The following is a 21,525-nucleotide window of genomic DNA, read 5'->3' as shown; positions in this document are numbered from 1 at the left end:
TCAATATATCAATAACTACCAAAATAGACATACTGTTTTCACCACTCAGGATGTACATTTGCAACTAAAACAGTACAATGTTTACACTTTCAATACTCTCCAAAAGTCCCTTCTACCATTATTTTACTTTCAAATCTTTTCTCATTTCTCTTATATTACTCTACTTATTACTCTCTTGTCTTGTCTATCTCTGTTTACCATACACATTCTCAAATAGCTTTCCCTTGCTGTATTCATTATTTGATCAAGTAAAAAAAAAAAGTTATATCTATAACAAAAACATTGTCAATGTTTCTGTGTTTCCATCTACAGCAGCAAAAAAATATCCACAACATGACAAATTATGTTTAGCTTGGTACGCCACTTTGCTTATTCTGAAACCAAAATGATTCAATAACTGTAAGTCTCACCAAACACATTCTTCCTTTTATTTTCCAACTTTTCTGTTAATTAATTTGCTACCACTCATTCTTATTCCATGCTTTGTCTATTAATTTGCTAACATGCATCCTTATTTCATGCTTTTTCTATTCATTATTTTGCCACCACTCATCCCTAGTCCATGCTATCACTTGCACATCTGAAAGGGAATTACCAGAAAATAATTTTTCTGTGGTGTCATCCACATAATTCAGATAGTAATGCAAATGTTTATTAATAAATAGCCTACATTAGAGTAATTGTCAGAAATCTTCCAAAAGTAATGCATGAGCTGAATTGGTGAAGCTAAAGAATTAGGGTATAGAATATGTATACTGATTTTATTCACAATTTGTCTTCAAAAAGAACAGTTATGAAGATATGACTTTATACCTGTGCATTCACATCTCAAGAGTGATGGCAACATTAGCCATATCTGGTTTGTCTGTTTTGATAAATGCATGAATCAACAGACTATTAAGTTTAAGTTATTGGGAGTTCATTTCTGATTTTGGCTGTGCTTAGTTGTCAAGGCCCTCAAACATTTTTTGGATACAAATTTACAAAAAAGAGGAAAGAGTTTACTATTGCCTGAAGGCAACACATAGCTCCAGTCTGTCCTCACAGTCAGCAGAAGGGATGCTCCTTTAAATTGGAGTGTTTCAGCCCATACTGTGGATAGGTCTCCCTATTTGCTAGTTAGACAGAAGGTGAAGGTCATCAAACAGCTTGAGATGAATGGTCGTATTATAAACCTAATTAGAAACTTTTCCAAAGGGAAACGGCTACAGGTCATTGTGTAACGTGGTAATTGGGCCCAAAGGTGGCTATGGGCATCAGTCCCAAAACAGAATGCAGGTACCCAACACAGAGCACATTTTATGGAGGAAATAACAAATTTGCATTTTGCTAGCTAAAGGCATTGGACCATCCAAATGGTCCTGTATTAGGAGGTCAGGGTTTCGATCCCCAGACAAGTGGAATCATAAGCGATGGAGTCCAAGTGAAATACTCCAGAAAGGGCTTTGTTTTTTGGGTCATGTATCCTGCTGGGAAGGAAATGGGCGCCTCCAGCACCAAAAGCTCATTGCAGCTGCTGCGTATATTGTGTTTTGAAAGTGTTGGATGGCATTCTCCATTTCATATGCATGATAATTAATGAGTTTGTTCTTTGATTTGACATAAATGTACATGAGTTCTAAAAATAACTTTATTTAAAATATTTAAAACCGACAAAAATAACTATATTATTTTGAAATACAGTACATACTACATCACATCCTGTGTGAAGAAGTGTCTCCTACCCTCTGTCCTAAGTCTATCAACTGATAACTTATGTTTAAGACTTCAATCAATTCCTCTCTCACTTTGTTATAGGGTAACTAGATTATGTTCTTTCAGTCTTTGTTCCTTTGAGTGATGCAGGTAGGTTAGGCAGGGTGTGTTTCAGGAAAGTCTGGCTTGACTGAGTGAGACAGAGATTTGTGGAGATAATTCTTTTGGGTTTGTAGTTTGATATAGTGCCAGCTGCCATATTTAATCTACTGTATTTCCTAGGGAAATCAATGTTTAGTGTTGGAAGGGGTAGTTTGGGGGGTAAAAATGTCCCCTGCAATCCGTTGCACAATTAACTGGTTTCATGATTTTAAAGAACCAAAATTAAATATGTTGCTTAAAAGTGATCCTTCGCTGTATTTTGTGAGCCACTGAAAAATAAACTTCAAAAATGAGCAAGCCTAGCTATTAGCCATCAAGAGCTATGGCTCCAGCAATGGATAGTCTGTACAAGTCTTTCTTCTTAACATTATCCTCACACATAAAAGGTGCTACTGCTCTCCTTTTCAAATGAAGTGACTCGCATAAGCTGGTGGCACAAAGGCATTCATTTTGCATCTGGTCATGTGAAAGTGGCATAAGCCTTTGCAATCTGTTTCAGGAATTCTCCAAACAAAGCAGGACTCTGAGTGTGCTGGAGTGGAATGACAGATGCCATCATTCTGCAAATGTCTTGCAAACCCCCCCTGGCAAACCAGCGACAACATGTTTTACACCTGATTGGCAAACACATGAAACCAACTTACATATGTTTCACAAACTGCACACTGTTCATAGTGATGGCGAACATTATAAAAACATGCATATATGGTAGAAGCATACGAAGTGTCCTCTTAGCCAAAGTGTACTCTAAGACAGAGTTGACCATCAGACTCAATATGCCAAGGCCAATCACAATATGAACCAATAAATACAAATGTATGTATTACTTAAATTAATAGAATAAGTAAGAAAAAAGTAATGAACAGAGCACCCCTACATATGGTACAAATGCAGCAGCGGCTCTAACAGTAATTATGAAAACGAGACCACTATTCAAGACAAGCATGTATTATATTGACACAGAACCCCTAATCATGTTAAAAATGGAGCAGTAGCTCTAGATGAATTATAAATACAGAAGCAATACTCAAGACATGCAGAAAAGTTATTCCACAGAATAGTATAGCAACTGACCAGAATATTGGGGAACTCCTCATTTTGTCATGCATGATAAGATAGAATAATAATCTTTATTTTTTATATTGCGCCTTTCATAGTGGACCACCATCACAAAGCGCTTTACAAGATACGAGACTAGGGTGTGTGAACTATGCATCAGCTATAGAGTCACTTACAAGAACGTCTCACCCAAAAGACAGAACACAATGAGTCAGTGACTGAGCTGGGATTTAAACAGGGTACCTCCTGGTTACAAGCCTGTTTCTTTAATGACTGGACCACACAGCCTCCTATAAAGTCTGTCTTTGGTTCTTTGAAATAAAATGTGCCACTTCAATTGTAGCGAAAGAATCATTGCAAAATCCTCTGACTGAATGAATATACAAATTATGTTCAGAGCCTTTGAAATTACTGCTTTTGACAGTGGTCAGAATAAACAGTGAGGCAATGATAAATGACAATGTTCTAGAAAGACTGAATAAACCAATCAGTGTGCCTCAAGACACTCGCAAGGTGACAGGTCAGTTTTGAAAAGACTTAATAAACCATTTGAATTTGAGTTCGATGATGATGAGTTTGTAGCACTGTTGCTACATATGTGGGTGTAATTTTCACTCACCTGTCTCTTTAAGTAAAGGCAGTAGCCTGGCCAGACAAACCTATAAAAACTACATTTCCCAGTATCCATTTCTTTCTTTCTTACTCCCCATTGGTCCATTCAAAATTCCATCTACCAATCCTCTCACACAGTCAATCTTCACCTGTCTGTTATTTCTCTGATTGTGGGAGGTTGGGAGTCTGTCTACCTTTTGAAACCTAATCTTTATACTGTTAGCTAAATATTATTTTTTAGCCTTTGTTTTCTTTTTGTCTGCTGCTTTAGTTTATTGTCTAGTTAACGTTTTTTGCTTAATTAGGTGGGTAGTTTCTTTTGTGTTTTTTGCTGGAGTGTTTGGTTGTATGTTTTTCCGCATCTGTTCTGGACTGTTTGCAACCTCAGTATTCATCAAACATCCATTTCATCGCTCTCAATGTTTTTCATCTCTTGAAGACCTCTACACCATCGTTCACATTAATCCCAAATAATTATGGGAACTTTCATACCGGTTTGGTGAGCTTCTTCCATGGACTTTTTCATCGTTGTTGTGTTTTTTCTTTTGTTAATTGCTGGGACTTCATTACTATTTTGTTTTTATATTTTGTGTTGCATTGTTTATTCATTCTGTATATTAATAATCCTCTGTGTCAGTAATTGTTAAATGGTTGTGGTTATATTCTCAAGCTCTGCTGTGTATCTTCATTTATAAGCTGTTTTCCTGGGTTTGTTTACACTATATTCTCTTCCTTGTCACTCTGTACCTAACTGAGTTGTTTTCTACTGTAATTGTTTAGTCTTATTCTTTTGGTCAAGCTTTGTGTTCCTCGGAAAATAAACCTGTGTGTGTTTAGTGAAATTGATGCACTGTGACGACCCTGTTTTACTGTCAGTCACCCTTACTGACTTATTTAGTTTTAATTATTTGCCCAGTAGTATCTCCTAAGGGAGGACAGTATAGTTGCCTATCAACTGTGTAGGGTGACTACAAGTTATCAGGTTACAAAACAGTACTGTGTCCATTTTGAGTTGCTAAGCAAATAATCACTACAGAAGCTAAAAAGGGGTTATTTTAAGGGAAGTTCCTGTTTCTTTAAGCGGACCATTTACAATGGGAAAATTCAGTTTCACCACTAGGGTGTTCCCTAAGCTGAAGTGTTCTCTTAACAGGTGTTCCTCTACATGGAGACGACTGTACCAAGCAAAGAAAACCAAGCTTAAGTTTCCAAGATATTTTCTAGTAAATTATGTCAGCGGCACTCACTTGTGTGTCTTTCACTCCTTAATTATCCAGTTAAGCAGTCCATAGACTTGCTACATCAATTGTTTCATTGATGAACACTGGTATTCGATTAAAGTGTTGGGGAGATGGACATTACATGTAACACATTATTGTAATCTGATTACATTTTTCAGTAACATGTAACTAAATGTGGTAACACATGACATTATATGTGAAATAAGTTACTGTTAGTTACATTTGAAAAAACAGGATGTTTTTAAATAAATGGAAACCAGAAAGCTCTTCAGAGCAAGTGAACCCGTACATATCACATGAACATGGCATCAGAGGAGTGAACAAGTGGGTTCCATAGCTGGCTCTTCATGATTTCCATTACACGAGAGTTGCTGATTTGACTTCATGCTGATTTGAACACTGCTCTCGCCAAGATAAGCAACAACTAAGATGTAGCTTTACAGTAAACTAATGTGATCCATATGTGTCTCCATCCATTTGCATTTCCTTCCATATAATGATGTAGATATCCTTCTGTCTGGTGTTAATGGCTGAAGTGTAATGCTGACTCCAGGGATCAGCTTATTTGCCTCCCTGGCGCATCAGCACACACAACGACTGCGATGCTGGCTCCAGGGATCAACCACAGTGCAGCCTCCCCAGCACATCAGCATGACAACCGTCTGGATTGAGCTAAGTAGGGTACCTTCCATCCTCTGTGTGTCGTCAACTAACCCACGACACCTCAAGAGGGCTCGACAGTGATTGTGGCGTCCCAGCATTACCCCCCTCCATCCCCCACTCAACTCAGCCCAGCTTACTTACCTGTACGTCAGCGTTTCTTTCTTTCTATTGTGCTTGAGATCCCTAGCCAGAATATTTCCATCTCAACCACAGCCAGTTGTTGCTCCTCTCTGCTGCTTCAGATAAGTTCTTCATTGTGCGACGCAACTCTTGGCCACTGAATCCGACGTCTCTGAGAACCGGGTTGTAGAGTGTGCCACAAATCCTCGACAACCCACTTCCACTGGGTAAACCCGGACTCTCCATCCTCGTTGTTCCACTTCAGCGGCTAGTTGAGCACACCCAGTTTCTTTCTCTCGTACGCCTCATCTACAGCATCCTCCCATGGCACTGTTAACTCTACCAGGTGAACAAGGCGTGCTGATCCAGACCACAAGACAATATCTGGTCGAAGGTTAGTGGTGGCAATCTCAGGTGGAAAAATAAGCTGTTGACCATCATCTGCAAGCATTTTCTAGTCTCTAGCAGCTTCCAGTTGTCCTGGGCGAGGATTGGTTTTAACACCTTTTTTTGGTGGTTGCTCTCCTAGGCGGAGGAATGTTGTCTTTTGTGTGTAATGTTTTGATGGAACAGGTGGCAACGTATTGGTCAGGTTACGCTTGTCTTCCATTGCTAAGGCCAAACTTCGCAGCACCTGGTCATGGCGCCAAGTAAACCGATCTTGGCTAAGAGCCACCTTACATACTGTCAAAATGTGCCTTAATGTTGCAGGTGATGAACACAAAGGACATGAGGGATCCTCTCCTACCCAGAGGTTTAGGTTCTGTAGTGATGGGAGAACATCATATGTTGACCTGATGAGGAAACTGATCCTGCTCTGTTCCATTGACCATAGGTCTTGCCAGCCAATCTTGCGTTGTGCCACACTCTCCCATCTCATCCATTCTCCCTGCTTGGCCTGGGAAATGGCCTTTATACACCTCATCCTCTCCTCCTGCTTTTACACCTCATTGACTACCAGCTTCCTCCTTTGAGCTGGGGCTCCCTTGTGCCATGTAGGAGGAGCTGAACTGAGACCAAGACCCCCTCTTCCAAGCTGAACTTGCCCCATGATATCACCAATTCGAAGGGCAGGCTTTGCATCTTCCACAGCTTTCTTTGCTGCACTTTCTTCCAGTTTTCAACACAGGTGCTGCTTCCCTTATGCATTTGTCGCGTGATTCTACTAATGTCATTTCCAGTCTGACCTTGGCACACTTAAATTCCTCGGTTAGAGCGGAGACTGGTAGCTGCAGTATTCCTTTACCATAAAGTTCCACTCTGCTGAGGCAGCGTGGAACTCCCAACCATTTCCTGATGTATGAACTGATTAAAGCTTCCAGATTCTCTACTGTTGTCAAAGAAACCTCGTACACAGTCAGTGGCCACACTGAAAGCACCAGAGTTTGTTTGCCCGGTAGAGCGCAGCTGTCTATGCTCTTCAACCCTTCCACTGCTTGTTGTCTAACTTCTCCCACACGAACTGTGTCCTTTAGATCCCTGTCGTACCACCTCCCAAGACTCTTCACTGGCTTCTCAGACTGTTGGTATTGCCTCACCATTAATGAAGAATGTTTTATCTACTACTTTGCCTTTAATTATAGAGATGCTACTTGATTTAGTGGGCTTGAATTGCATTCGTGCCCATACAGTGTTATTGGTTAATTTCAAAGAATATTTGAAGCTGCACACTGACCAAACCAAAAAAATATCTTGGTAAAAAAAAAAAGCTGTGACTGGAAAGTAATTAATTGTAACTGTAACTACTCTGGCCACATGTTTTGCATCACCTATAGCATTAACTAATAGTGCTTCATAAAGTCATATGAAACCTGTTGAATAAAGTTACGCTGACACTGAATTACATACTGTTTTATAGTTTTCCATACACTTAATGAAAAACTGACAAATAAAAAAATATATAATTTTGAAATCTAACGTGATACTGTACTACTATTATGGCTTTTGGTAGGCTTTTGCAATATAATTTTATAGTTTATTTGATTGCATGATGTTCATATTGTGTCTCAATACTAAAATTTTAGGTGATGCAAAAGTTTTGGCCATAGCTATAGTTACAAGTGATAAGTTACTGTAACTAGTTACCATTTTGTTCAAGTGACTTGTAACGTTAACGGATTAGTTTTTAAAAGTAACTTCCTTTGGCGGAGTGTCCCGCCCCTTTATGTCTGTTAGTGTTGTATGTAGTGTGTTAATGTTGGTGTTTATGTATAAAATACATAGGATATAAATATGGGTTACGAGCACGAGTATATGTGTATTTAGGCACGAGGATTGCACAGCACTTCACGTGCAGGTAAAATGCAATATGTGAGCACGGGGAATTGCACTATATTAATTTGTTATACCAAGACTCCAATTGAATGACTGATTAACAATAGAGTCTCAGTACAGTTGCATGAAAGCAACATGTTTTCACTCACTCGTGGTTGTGTGTTCAGTGAATGGAGAATGGGTGTGGAGAGGAGAGTAAAATTAAGTGAAAGAAAGTAAAGTAAATGGATCCTCTGTTTTGACGTATTTGTTTGTCTGTTAGTCTACTGTCTTGTTTAGTGTCTTTTGTTTACCTTTTTATTTTGGCTGCAAGTGCCGTATCCTGTTTTGGTGTGCTGTTTTTGTTTTAAACCTTTTTTGTTTCAATAAAACACTGAGCGCAGTCATTGCGTCTCAGTTTCAACCCCAGTACTGCCTGCATGTGTTATTCATTTTGGCCTGACGTCACCCCTACAGCCAGCCTGTTACATTTCCCCAGCAATGTTTTATTTATTAAACTACATAATTGGAACAAACTCCACATTGTTCTGAAACATAGGTAAATGAACATTATTCAATTAAAGAGTCATCATCAAGAAATGTGACTACTATGTAAATATTTACTCAATATGACTACTATGGAAATATTTATTTTCTTTTGTTAAGGGATTTCATATGTGATCCCCTGATCCCAGTGGTATAAACTAATGCACACAACAACCTTAAACCAGTATTAATAAATAATGTTCCTACAGCTGTCATTGAATGCACTATCCAGTGGCTATTGTACTACTTTATAATGGTATATGAAAGCAATAACACCCAACAAGTTGTTCAGATATTGTCTAATATCCGCACCCCTAGGCCAAGGAATATTAAACAACCTCAGTCTGCAGATTGTGGACCATATTTGAATGCCTTGAGTGAGCTATTACACTTATAAAATGTCCGTCCGTCCATCCCCCCTCCCCTTCCCCTCCTAGAGTGAATTGGTTGAGGTAGAAGTTTGAGGTAGAACGATTCTGTGGTGGAATGGGAACATACCTGCACAGGCTGCAACATCTGTTAGCCAATGAAAGTGCTCCCTCTACCTGCCTATTTACCAATTTATAGAAATGTATATAATTAGTCATTCCACATTTGTGGTATAAAACTGATAAAATAAAGGTCAATTTAATAACTTTCTTGCAGCTTTGCTGAAACTACTGGAACTAAACACATTAAAATACCAAAGACTATTCAGAAATAAATAGATAGTGTGGTTGGTATCTGGCTGTTTTCCATGCCTGGCATGGCCAAGCATTGGTACATGCATAAACACTCAATAAAATAGTACTTTGAAATGAGCTATGCTGCCAAAGTAACAGGATAAGAGATTTGCACTGTATTTTACATTGGGCCTGTCTGAGATCTTGGACCCATGCAGACCATTTTAGGAATTTCTTTAGTTTTTACTTTGTTTCTTTGTAGCATTTCAGGTTTCTGTTTTTTCTTTTCTTTTGTATTTGATGTTATATTGAAATCCTACCTCTTACTGTGAGTCGCCCATGCTGTGGGCCGTCCACTGTCACTAGGTAGACTGCATGGATGTTGTCATTGTCCACAATCTGGAAGTTCTCCCATGTGATCGGTCTCGACTGGCCCTCTAACAAATCCATCCCTGCCAAAGAAAAGCTCCATAGTTAGTTTTGTCCCTTTGATGCGGCAGTGCAATTCAAACTCAAGTAGTGTATTGTGTATGTCTACAGTGGTTCATATTGTACCCCTATGACTTTGTCTATCACCGTTCCATGCAGTTATTTTATTATATATATATAAATATAAACACACACACACATACATACACAAGTAAGCTACAATCATCTATTAAACAATCATTAGCGCTGAATTTAGAAATGCTAAAACACATGTAAGAAATTCATTTTAATTGAGTCTTTTTCAATGTCTTCAACACATGTATTACGTTTATTTTATTATTTCTAAAGTAAGATATGCTAGTAATGCAATAGAAACATATTTGAGTAATTCTGAGTGGGTCCTCGAGAGTTCCAAACTCAGGATGCATCGTTCATACATGGAGGGAAATGCGCGCTACTAACGATGACTTAAAAACTGGGATCTCAAACTGGGATCTGATATAAAATAGTTTTTTTTTGTGGTAATGTTTATGGTTTAAAAATATATTATACAGCTATGACTAAAAGTTTAGTATCACCCTATATAAACCTGCTGAATAATGTTACTTTAACATATTGAATTACACACCTATTATTATTATTATTATGTCTCAATCCTAAAATTCTAGGTGATGCTAAACTTTAGCTGTATGTAAATGTTTTGCAAATGTCCCTATACACTGTATTTCTATGTACCGGCCACCGGACTATTGTTGGCACTGGACTGGACTACACCAGATGTCCACTTCCATGGACTTGGATTGGATAGTTTAGGGGTGATCTACATCTCAGATGCTTACCCATGTTCCAGGAGACTCGTGGTGCATTGGTTTCGGTTGTCCGGATAGAGAAATGAACCATGATGGATGGGCTGCTTAAAAAGAATCCGTCAATGGCTTCAAACTCCACCTAAAGACATATAATCAACGAGCTCATGCAACAGTATATACAGCCTCAAATAGATTTTTCAGGATGTATATAAACCGTTTAATCCTGCATTGAATACCCCATGAAAAAGGTTTAAAAAAAAAGATTTAAACACTAAAAACAGAACACTGTCTGGCACTTTGAGAAAGTCTTAGATACATACACTAAAGAGACTCACTGAAAAGAGTGGGTGGTTTTCTTTTATTGGTAGCTGTTTTAATCTAAACAGTGTTTAAATCTACCACTGCTGGATCAATCAACAATATACTGATCTGTGTGGAAGACCATCACTCTTGCATGTTAAATTACCTGAAATAAAGGCCCTGATAATCCCCTTCTTTCTCTTCATTAACTAACTCCTTCTCCTAATAAACATCATGCTATGCATACGGTACTGAAGCCCTTTGATAATGAGAGTTCCTTAGCACCTCAAAATTCCTCCTGCCACTATGGCTGCTGTTCGGAGGCTGGTAGGCAATCTTCATCTCATAGAGGTCCTGCCAGCTGAAGGAAGACACAGGCTTGGTGTGGTCGTCCAGATGGGTGATGTAGCCCTCATCCGGGGGCTTGGTGACACTGAAGACCAGCCTGGACTGAGGCGTCTCGTCGTCCTCTGCATCCAGAGAGGCAGTGCTCAAAGGGGTCAGGATGAACTGGTCCACCTCCAGGATAAACATGGACATGAAGGCCCCCCGGGGTTGCTGGTTCTGGATTGCCCCCTGGATCTTAACTGGAATCCAGGCATTCTCCGCCTGGAAGAAGCACATGCAAGGCAAATTACAAGTGCAGTAGGCTCTCAGTTATTTGGAGTTTTGGATAATTAAGGTTTTGTATAAATAATTTTACTGGAAAGGGAAGTGAATTTCCAACTTTTGTCACTTTAGTCAAATTTACTCTTGATAACATTAAAATGTTTGGTACATTTTTGAACATGTGAAACTTTTTAACAAATCCAGCCCAAAAAAAGCTAAATACTGAAGGATTGTGCAGACTTAAAGTAGATCTAGAAAAACCACAAAGACCTACATTATCACAGATGGTGAAATTGGACACTTTGTCACAGCTAAGCTATACATTCTGCATCAGTCCAAATATGTGGCATGCTGTTTCCAACACTGCTAATTTCACACTGTTAATTCACATCATTACAGGAAATAAAACACAACCCTTGTGGGATCAGACTTTAACACAGGAAGTAAATGGAAAGAGAAAGCCAAGTGCTTCCCTCAGGTGTACAGCACAGTGGTAGTGGCAATAAATGTTTCTGTCTGTTTGATTAAGTGTCCCGTTTTGACCCTAAATGTTTTAAAGTAAATTATGTCTTTATTGTTGTCTGCTTTTCTAACACAGGAACCTGACTGTACCTGCAGCTGTGTGCGTGTCTTCTCGTCTCTGATTTCCACACGAATGGGAATGTAGTCGATGTTGGGAGAGGGAGGGCTGAGGTGTTGGTACTTCAGACCCATGTGAAGGAAGTCTTCACAGTTTACCTTGAGGAAGCGCACCTCCTTGACACCAGGATGGCAGGCTTTGTTGCTAGGGCAGGGGAGGCTGGCTTGTCTAGCTGGAAATATACCATTGTGAGAAGAATAACGCATGGGGCAGTTCCCAGGACATGTGCAGGTAATCGGACATAACAGGTTATTCAACCTTTTTGTTTAGGAGAAGACAGGTTGGAGTCAAGTCACTGCTGGCTTGAAGTCACTTGCCAGTAATGAATATCCTCCTAATGACTGAGTAACTAATGATAACATCAGCAGAAGACACTTACCACTCGACTACAGAGCTTGCTCTTTAGTTGAGTGGTAAGGCGTTCGTCTTTGAACCGCATGGTTTGCTGTTTGGGTCCAGCCCTTGCCTTTCCATTCAATTCAATGGGCTGAGATGCCAATTCAATACATACTACTGTTCTGCTTCATGAAACAAGCCATTCAAATCCATTATAAGAAATAGTAGTTTTTGTTTTGCTTTGGTGTGGATTTTTCTAGCTGTTTTTTCTCATTTTAAATTATTAAAACATGTTGACTGAAGTGGCTGGAGAGTTAAATTTGTAGAAAATGATGATTAACTCAAGGGGACCTCGACTGGAAAAATCTCCTCACAGAAGTGATGAGGCTCAGTTTGGTTCATTGATGCAGCTAAGCAAAGCACAGCAAAGTATCATCTGCTTCAAACAATTCATTTCAGAGTAGATTTTACCTATCCATTTGCAAACCAACAATTTTGTATTGCTGCTTCCCAATAGTTCTAAAGATTGGGCTATCAGGGTTTGCCTTCACTGAGCTGAAGGGGTCCAAAGTACATGCCTGACTAACTTCTACTGTATATTTTGAGATTACCACTTTACATTGTGTGTCTAATTACTGTCTATTTACATAGTAGTTACTTAGTAAATACATGTGTACTTACACATAATTAGAATGTACTTAATGTGTAAATGGTTTTGCATGATGTATGTAAGTACACCATTGTATCAAAAAGGGGTTAAGGTTACAGTTAGGGGGTTTAGCATTATAGGGGGTTTATTTGGTTTAGAGTTATGGCTAGGGTTAGGGATAGAGACAGGTTTAGGGTTAGAGTTCACATTAAATACATTGTAACTGAACAATAACTAATGTTCCGTGTGTCAGGTTTATTCCGAATTCTACCGAAAAATTATACAGGATTTTTTTTTTTTAACTGGATGTCGGTTTTTACTGATTTATACCCAATTTTTGTCTGTTATTCAAAATTATCCTGGTAATATGCTCTATTAAATACACAATCATTTGATTAACATTCTGTTTTTTTTTTTCACTCTGACATTGTAATAAGCCCTATGCTGCATCCTAGGATACAGCAGATGTTTAGATGTCAGAGGATCAAAAAACGTTCAAATGTGGCTCTCTGTCACTTCACAAACACACTATCACCTGATTATGTTGGCCAATCAAAATCTGATTATTGTGGCATTTGCTGGGTGTAATAACTACTAGCTTGATCAAAAACTAAATTCAAATACTTACACAAAAATATCATATTTTTAGTGGATGAGGAATGGGGAGAAAACATAAATCAGTTTATGAATCTTCAAAAGAAAACAAATGTTTCCAAGTACACAAAAAGCAAAAATAGCAGAAGTGGGTCAGATGAGGTAGAGGATGCGTAGCTTTGCAAATACGGCTGCATTGAGGTACATGTTTGCGCTGACAATAAAAGAACATACTGAAAAACAAGCGACACATTAAACTAAAATAAGAAAGTGAACTGAGAGACAAGCAATCCATTTATGTTGCTTTTACACACGCTTTAATAAAAAGAGAGCGCAGAATGACTGTTAATGAGTTTATCAGAGCGCTGTGCTTTGCTGGACAGCCACTGTTTATTGCAGAGAGGTATGTATTGGTGACTTTGTGTGACAGTACTCTGTCCATCAGCTAAAACACTACTTAACGCAGACAATCTTAATCATAAATATTTTAAGAAAATGGTGATGCTTTAGTTGGTAAACTTACATGGAAGGCATTGATGGAAATGTCCAGGGTGATTTTAGACTCGTCTCCTGATGGCTTGCACCTCCCAGTTCTATCAATTTTATTTTTATGATTTCAAGGCAAATAAACCTGGCTTGTTTTGTGCTGATGTCATGTTCATAACTTCTGTAGATACTGTTTCTGTCAGAACAGCAATTGCCCAAACGTTCGCAAAGTACCAGCTAACTTGAAAAAATGTGGCTTCAACTTGCACAGAATCTACTTCATCATACATGCCAGGGACATTAATCAGAAACCAGAACTGCTACACATCGTATTCCATATGTAAATATACTGAGATTTTTTCCTCCTGATTTTTTTACAATGTTTAAATTAAAAACAATTTTTTACAGATTTTATCCCTATTTTAATATGTGTAAAATAAACTCTTAAAATTTTTATAGATAAAAACCGAAAACGTGGAACACTAATAATAACATTGTAATAATGTGTAAATGTATGTGTATTTACTAAGTAACTACTATGTAAACACACAGTAATTAGCGACACTTAATGTAAAGCGTTACTATTTTGAGAAATTGTGACAAAAAGCATTTCAAATACATTTTCTTACCTTGTGTTTGTAATGTATTGTAATATGTGTCCCCTTATTGTTGTCCAGAAGATCTTTTTGTTCTTTGCTTGTTTTATGTATTTTTTAAAATTATTTAACTGGGCATGTAGAGATCTTTTAAGCTCTACACTGTAGCAAAAGGAAATGTGCAACTTTTTCATCCTGGTTCCACATCCCTTGCCAAGGCTTGACAACCAATATCTATCTAAAAGGTCTTACTCTGTTAGACAAGTGTGTCTGACATATAGAGGTGTACCAAAGAGCAGAACAGTTAAAGTAAATATATACAGTATATACAGTGGTTTGCAGAAGCATTCACCCCCTGCAAAGTTTTCACATTTTGTTGGCACCTGAGCGTACTCCACAACGTTTTCAAATTAAACTTTACATGTAGAATCTACACAAACTACTTCACATTGATAAAGTTAAAAAATGCACATAGAATATAAATAAGAAAGATTTACTGAGAAAAATAGATTAATCTGAGTTGCATAAATATTCAACCCCTTTGCTACTGCAGCCCTAAATCAACTCAGGTACAAATGATTTGTTTGAAAGGTCACAAAATTAGTGAAATTGTTTCAGCCTCTATGTACTAAAAGTGGCTTAACTTGTAGATCATTTCTCTCAGGTATATAAAGACTTTCAAGCTGCAACTCACATAGTGATCCAACAAAGCAACCATGAAGACCAAGGAGCTTTCAAAACAAGTCAGGGTTAAAGTGGTAGAGAGGCACAGAGCAGAAGGGGTCAAGAAAATTTCAAAGGTGCTGATTATCCCTCTCAGCACAGTGAAGTCCAACATTAAGAAGTGGATACCGCCCAGACACTACCCAGATCAGGTCACCCACCCAAAATGAGCAGCCAAGCATGCAGGAAACTGATTCAGGATGTCACTCTGAAGCCAACAATGACCTTGAGAGAGTGTCTGAGATGGGAATCAGTATTCAAACATTAATAATAAACTGGTCCCCACAAGCTGGCCTGTACAGATGGGTGACAAGAAAGAAGCCATTACTCAAAAAGCCTCATCTTAAAACACGTATGGAGTTTGCAAAAAGCATGTAGATGATACTGCAGACATGTGGAAACAGGTTTTGTGGTTAGATGAGACAAAAATGTATCTTTTCGGTCCAAATTCCCAGCGTTACATCTGGTGCAAGCCCAACCCTGCACATCACCCAGTCAGCACCATCCCATCTGTCAAACATGGTGGTGGCAGCATCATGTTATGGGGATGCTTCTCTTCAGCAGGGACTGGGAAACTTGTCAGGATAGAGGGAAGAATGGATGGTGCAAAGAACAGGCAAATCCTTGAGGAAAACCTGTTTGAGTGAGCTAAGACTTAAACTGGGAAGGAAATTCACATTTCAGTAGGACAATGACCTGAAGCACAAAGCCAAAGCCACACTGGAGTGGTTGAATAACAAGAAAAATAATGTTCTTGAGTGGCCCAGTCAAAGTCCTGATTTGAATCCAATCGGAAATTTGTGGCGAGACTTGAAGATTAAAGTCCTGTGACGAATGGGCAAAAATTTCACCATCTTACTGTGCAAAGCTAGTAGAGACCTATCCAAAAAGACTCATATCAGTAAGTGCTGCAAAAGGTGTTTCTACCAAGTACTGACTTAAGGGGCTGAATATTTATGCAACCAGTAAATTTTAATTTGTACATTTTCTTTGCAAGTTTTTCTGACATTTAACCACCTCCTCATATAACAATGTTCAGTTTAACCACTACAGCTTTGAATAAAAAAAGTTTTTTTGAAAAACTGTGCATACATTATTTGTAATTCAACAAAGTGTGACATTAATGGTAGGAGTCGAGTACTTCTGCAAACCACTGTATATATTTAATTATTTATAACAATTTTGCCAATTCAAAAGATTAAGGAGATTTTAAAGTCTTGTTGATCAACTTTAGCGTGACCATATTCTTACAAGTCCCTATTATTCAAAGAGCAAAACTAATGTGAAGCCACATGTTAATGTCACAATGATGTATACTGCCAGTGTTAAAGATTAATAGGGTTCGGGTTAGGGTTAGGGTCAGTGCCACAATGCCTGACGTATATTGCCAATGCTAAAGTTAATAGGACCCTTCAGTCTATATAGCCCATAAGGAACTATGGAGTTGATCAGCATATATCCATCAGGACAAGCCTCTGCCTGATTTCCCAATATAACCACCAAATCCATGGGGATTCCCTAGTGCCATACAACCCAGCAATATATGGATTAATTAACATAACACATAACTGTGGAGTGAAGTAATTAAAGTGTAGCTCACTGCATAATTCCATAAATATTGGTGGTTTACTTTCATTCACCATATAGATCTCAAATGTACAGTTTTGAAAGCATTTGGTTAAAGAAAGTTCCATCCAGAAAATTATTACTGCTTTACTTCAACGCGTCTGTGGAGTCAAATATTTCCCCAGCTTGTTATTTGAAAAAAATAACCTCCCTTAACAGCTTCATTAGATTCCTTATGTTTGTGTTTTACACGAATAATGTATTCAAATAGTCTGATAGGTAATTTAAACAAACTATCAAGTCCGCTTTACATGTTAGAAGTGTTGGTGGAGCTATATTTGGTTTGTACTAGCTTGTCTCAGTAATTACCTTTCCTTAAGTCTTTGTGCAGGATTGAGCCTGCTGTTGCCTCTTTCTTCTGGGATCTGGACGGGTCCTCAGTCACTAGTTGCCCGTGAGCTGGGGTATGCGTCTCTGAGCTCATTATCCTCACTGTACAGATGGTACCTGGACTAGTGCTGAAAGACACTACACTGCCATCCACACGATTTGACACTCCGTGGAATTGCGGGACTTCAAGGTGCACCACACCAAATTGGATCAAACTGGCTTCGGGTTCCTTCACCTGCACATTCAAGAGGAAAGTCTCCACAGAGGTCTCTGATTCTGTAAACCTGGAAATCAAATACATTTTCATCACTTATTCACACATCCATAGTCTCGTCCAAAATGGTGATAATGAGCTCTGAGCCATTGGTTGTCAATCTTGGTGATGTAATAGACTAATATACTTAGTTACATAGTCAAAAGTGTACAAATCCAGAGAGGTTTTATAATGTGCTGATGAGACTACACTTAGAGTACTGTTCAGTTTTGCACTACAAAAAATACATTGTGGTCTTGGAGAGACTCCAGCAAATAATTAATCCCAGTGATAAAAGGAAGGCTACTGTGTTACAGAACTGAATCTATTTAAGACCCAACTTGACAAAGTACTCTGTTATACAATGGCATTAGAACTGCGTGTAGCAAAGGAGAAGCCATACTTATGGGGGATTTCAACTTCCCTCATATAAAATGGGAAAACCTAGTGTGTAGCACGATGGATGAAATTGAAATGGTGGAAATGACAAATGACTGCTTCCTAACACAATTTGTTAAGGCACCGACTAGAGGGGAGGCATGCCTTGATTTAGTCTCTTCAAATAACGAAGTCAGAATAACTAAAACAGAGGTCAGAGAACCACTGGCCAACTCAGACCACAACATGGTCTCATTTGAAGTGCTTTTTAAAACCCCAAAAGTAATGATAAAGCTTAGGGTTACAATTTTAGAAAGGCAAACTATGAAGGTACGAAACAAAGACTAACAGAAGTAGATTGGAGTAAAATAGAGAAAACATCCACAGAAAAAGGATGGCTGTTTTTTAAAAAACAAAGTACACAGAAAGAGTACATGGAACTGCAAACGCAAGTTAAAAAGGAAGTTAGAAAGGCCAAGAGAAAGATAGAAATGAACATTGCTTAAGGGGGCTAAAACCAATTCTAAAATGTTTTTCCAATATTACAACAGCAAGAGAACATTCAAAGAGGTGGTTAGATGCTTAAGAGATACAAGTGGCAAAATCATAGACAAAGAAAAAAATAGCAAATATATTAAAGGAACCAACTCCCCTGTAATCTTGTTGAAGCTGAGACCTTGGAAACCTTCAGGAAGCTGCTTGATGAGATTCTCTGATCAATAAGCTATTTACAACCCAACAAGCAAGATGGGCCAAATGGACTCCTCTTGTTTGTAAACTTTCTTATGTTCTTATGTTCTTAAGGACCGGAGATATACTCATACCTAGAAGCACCACAGCAGTCTTTTTGACGGCTTTATTTAAAACACTGTAAATAGTATAACGAAAATAGAAACAGTTGGATATTATTATTTTTTTTTGAATGAGTACGCCACAAACATCTGAACAACCGCCACAAACATCTGAACAACCGAAGCATATATATATATATATATATATATATATACAAATCAAAACAAGAAAATGTAAATAAATAAACATCTGAACAGACATCGTTTTACAATATACGTACATATTTACAAAACTGAAACGACAGCAATACATTTTTTACTTTAATAGCAATCAGTTTATTATCAGATGAGCAAAAGCAACTGAACAACGTAGATAAATAAACTTAGGAAAAATAAAATTCTGACAAAAGGGTATTCCTTTATCTTGAGTCTAAGGCTGTACACAATCAACACAGATAATGCGCTTCTCCACACTGCTTTTCTGCACAGGGCACAGCTGCCATAAGCTGTGGGTACACGTTGGCAGTTTCCCTCTGTGCCAAATGCTTCTTGCGAAGTTCCTGTGCTAACTGTAAAATATATTGTCTCCTTGGTAAATTCTTCTCTGTGCATTCTTTGTAAAATACTCAGGAGATAGATGATGGCTGCTGCTTCCAATAGATTGTAAAACACCTGAACAGACCACCGTCCCAGCCAGCTTTCATGGAATACTTCTGTGCCAAGTGATCCAAAACATCAACTCCATATTTTGTAGCCTAGTAAAACTTCACAGTCTCTAGTATTTATTTTTGCTAGTCCTGATGCTAATCAACTGACCAAAGCAGAAATCTGATTACAGCTAAACACATTGTGGACTGGTAAATAAAAATAATAAAGTAGAATACCGTTCTGTATAATCAAAATACAATTGTTTTCTGTGTGGCCGTCAATGCTCCCGGGGCTTTTAGGTATAATGTAGTATATCTCCTTTATTTCTGCACTCCCACGTTTCATGCTTTGTGAGAATATTTAATACATACGGACAGAAAGGTACATGAACGCACAGCCCCATATGTGTACACTACTGGAGAAAATGACATTTTAAAACCAAAAACCACCAAAATGACTGCCGCGGGGCTTCTAGTGATAATGACTTCATAAGAAAGGCCTATGGCAAAACTCCCTACAATTCCTATTAATATCATGTTAACACACACCTGTATATGAAAGTAAACTAATCTGAAAAGGTGATATGATATTCTGCTCAGAGGGAATATATATATATATATATATATATATATATATATATATATATATATATATATATATATATATATATATATATACAGTGGCTTGCAAAAGTATTCAGACCCCTGACCAATTCTCTCATATTACTGAATTACAAATGGTACATTGAAATTTTGTTCTGTTTGATATTTTATTTTTAAACACTGAAACTCAGAATCAATTATTGTAAGGTGACAATGGTATTTATGTTGGGAAATATTTTTAAGAAAAATAAAAAACTGAAATATCTTGCTTGCATAAGTATTCAACCCCTGTGCTGTGGAAGCTCCCAGTTTGCACCGATGAAAGAAATTGCCCTAACGAGGACACAATTACCTTACCATTGGCCTCCACCTGTGAACCATTAAAGTTGCTGTCACGTTTTCTAGATAAAAACCCCACTGTTGAAGGATCATTGGTATGGCTGTGAATCTGAAGGAAAATGAAGACCAAAGAGCATTCTACAGAAGTTAGAGATAAAGTAATACAAATGCATAGATTATGGAAAGGGTACAAAATAATATCCAAGTGTTTGGATATCCCAGTGAGAACAGTTGGATCAATAATCAGGAAGTGGAAGCTGCATCACACCACCCAGGCACTGCCAAGAAAAGGCCATCCCTCAAAACTCAGCGCTCAAACAAGAAGACTTGTGAGAGAAGCCACAGAGAGGCCAATGATCACTTTGAAGGAGCTACAGAGTTTGATGGCTGGGAGTGGAGTAACGGTGCACCAGTCAACCATATCAAGAGCTCTGCGTAACACTGGCCTGTATGGGAGGGTGCCAAAAAAGAAGCCGTTACTCAAAAAGTACCATCTGAAAGCACGTCTGGAGTTTGCCAGAAAGCATGAGAGTGACCCAGCTGCAATGTGGGAAAAGGTCAAGATAGAGCTTTTTGGCCAAAACTCAAAGCGCTATGTGTGGCAGAAATCTAACACTGCCCATGCCTCAAGACACACCATCCCTACAGTGAAGTATGGTGGTGGCAGCATCATGCTGTGGGGATGCTTCTCATCAGCAGGGACTGGGCATCTTGTTACAATTGAAGGAAGAATGGATGGAGCAAAATACAGGAAAATACTGCTTGAGAATTTGCTTCAGTCCGCTAAAAAACTGAAACTTGGGAGGAAATTTACCTTTCAGCAGGACAATGATCCCAAGCACAAGGCCAAAGCAACATTGAAGTGGCTCAAGAACAAAAAGGTGAATGTTCTACAGTGGCCCAGTCAAAGTCCTGATCTCAATCCCACTGAGAATCTGAGGCACTATTTGAAAATTGCGGACCACAAGCGTCATCTAACCAACCTGAACAACCTGGAGCAAATCTGCCAAGAAGAACGGGCCAAAATCACTCCGACACTGTGTGCAAAGCTGATACATACCTCTGAGGATCTCTGAAAAAACTTGTTGCTGTTTGGTCATATTCAGAAGTCTGCCTTTGAAGATAGCTCTTGTTTTTATGCTGTAATCTATAACTAAACTTCCACATTGGTATACGGTAAAGGAATAGAAATGTAGCTTTGAAGAGTGATATATTATATATTGTAGGATTTAGCGGTGGACTCTTTAGCTTTTTGCATGGCTAGCCTAAGGGCTAAGCATATGATAACAATATTTGTATTACTGTATTGAAGTATTATTACTGTTAAACCTGTAAAAGCACTGGATTGCTCAGATTGTACTAATACTGCTCTGA

The 21,525-nt window shown here is 38.3% G+C and overlaps 1 protein-coding gene across 1 annotated transcript in view; it reads right to left on the bottom strand.

The window, feature by feature from the left end:
- Positions 1–21,525, bottom strand: part of frem1b (Fras1 related extracellular matrix 1b) — a 133,129-nt gene that overhangs the window by 89,358 nt on the left and 22,246 nt on the right. Inside the window, exons 4-8 of the mRNA XM_041217702.1 lie at positions 17,120–17,424; positions 11,773–11,972; positions 10,837–11,160; positions 10,282–10,390; positions 9,334–9,465 (exon numbers count right to left, since the gene is read on the bottom strand). Of these exons, the coding sequence (XP_041073636.1) occupies positions 9,334–9,465; positions 10,282–10,390; positions 10,837–11,160; positions 11,773–11,972; positions 17,120–17,424 (1,070 nt within the window). The remainder of the gene's footprint in view (positions 1–9,333; positions 9,466–10,281; positions 10,391–10,836; positions 11,161–11,772; positions 11,973–17,119; positions 17,425–21,525) is intronic.

Source organism: Polyodon spathula, chromosome 18 (genome assembly GCF_017654505.1).
Source record: "Polyodon spathula isolate WHYD16114869_AA chromosome 18, ASM1765450v1, whole genome shotgun sequence".
Classification (NCBI taxonomy): Eukaryota; Metazoa; Chordata; class Actinopteri; order Acipenseriformes; family Polyodontidae; genus Polyodon; species Polyodon spathula.
Note: the sequence above shows the minus strand (reverse complement) of the source record. Positions and strands in the feature narration are given on the sequence as shown.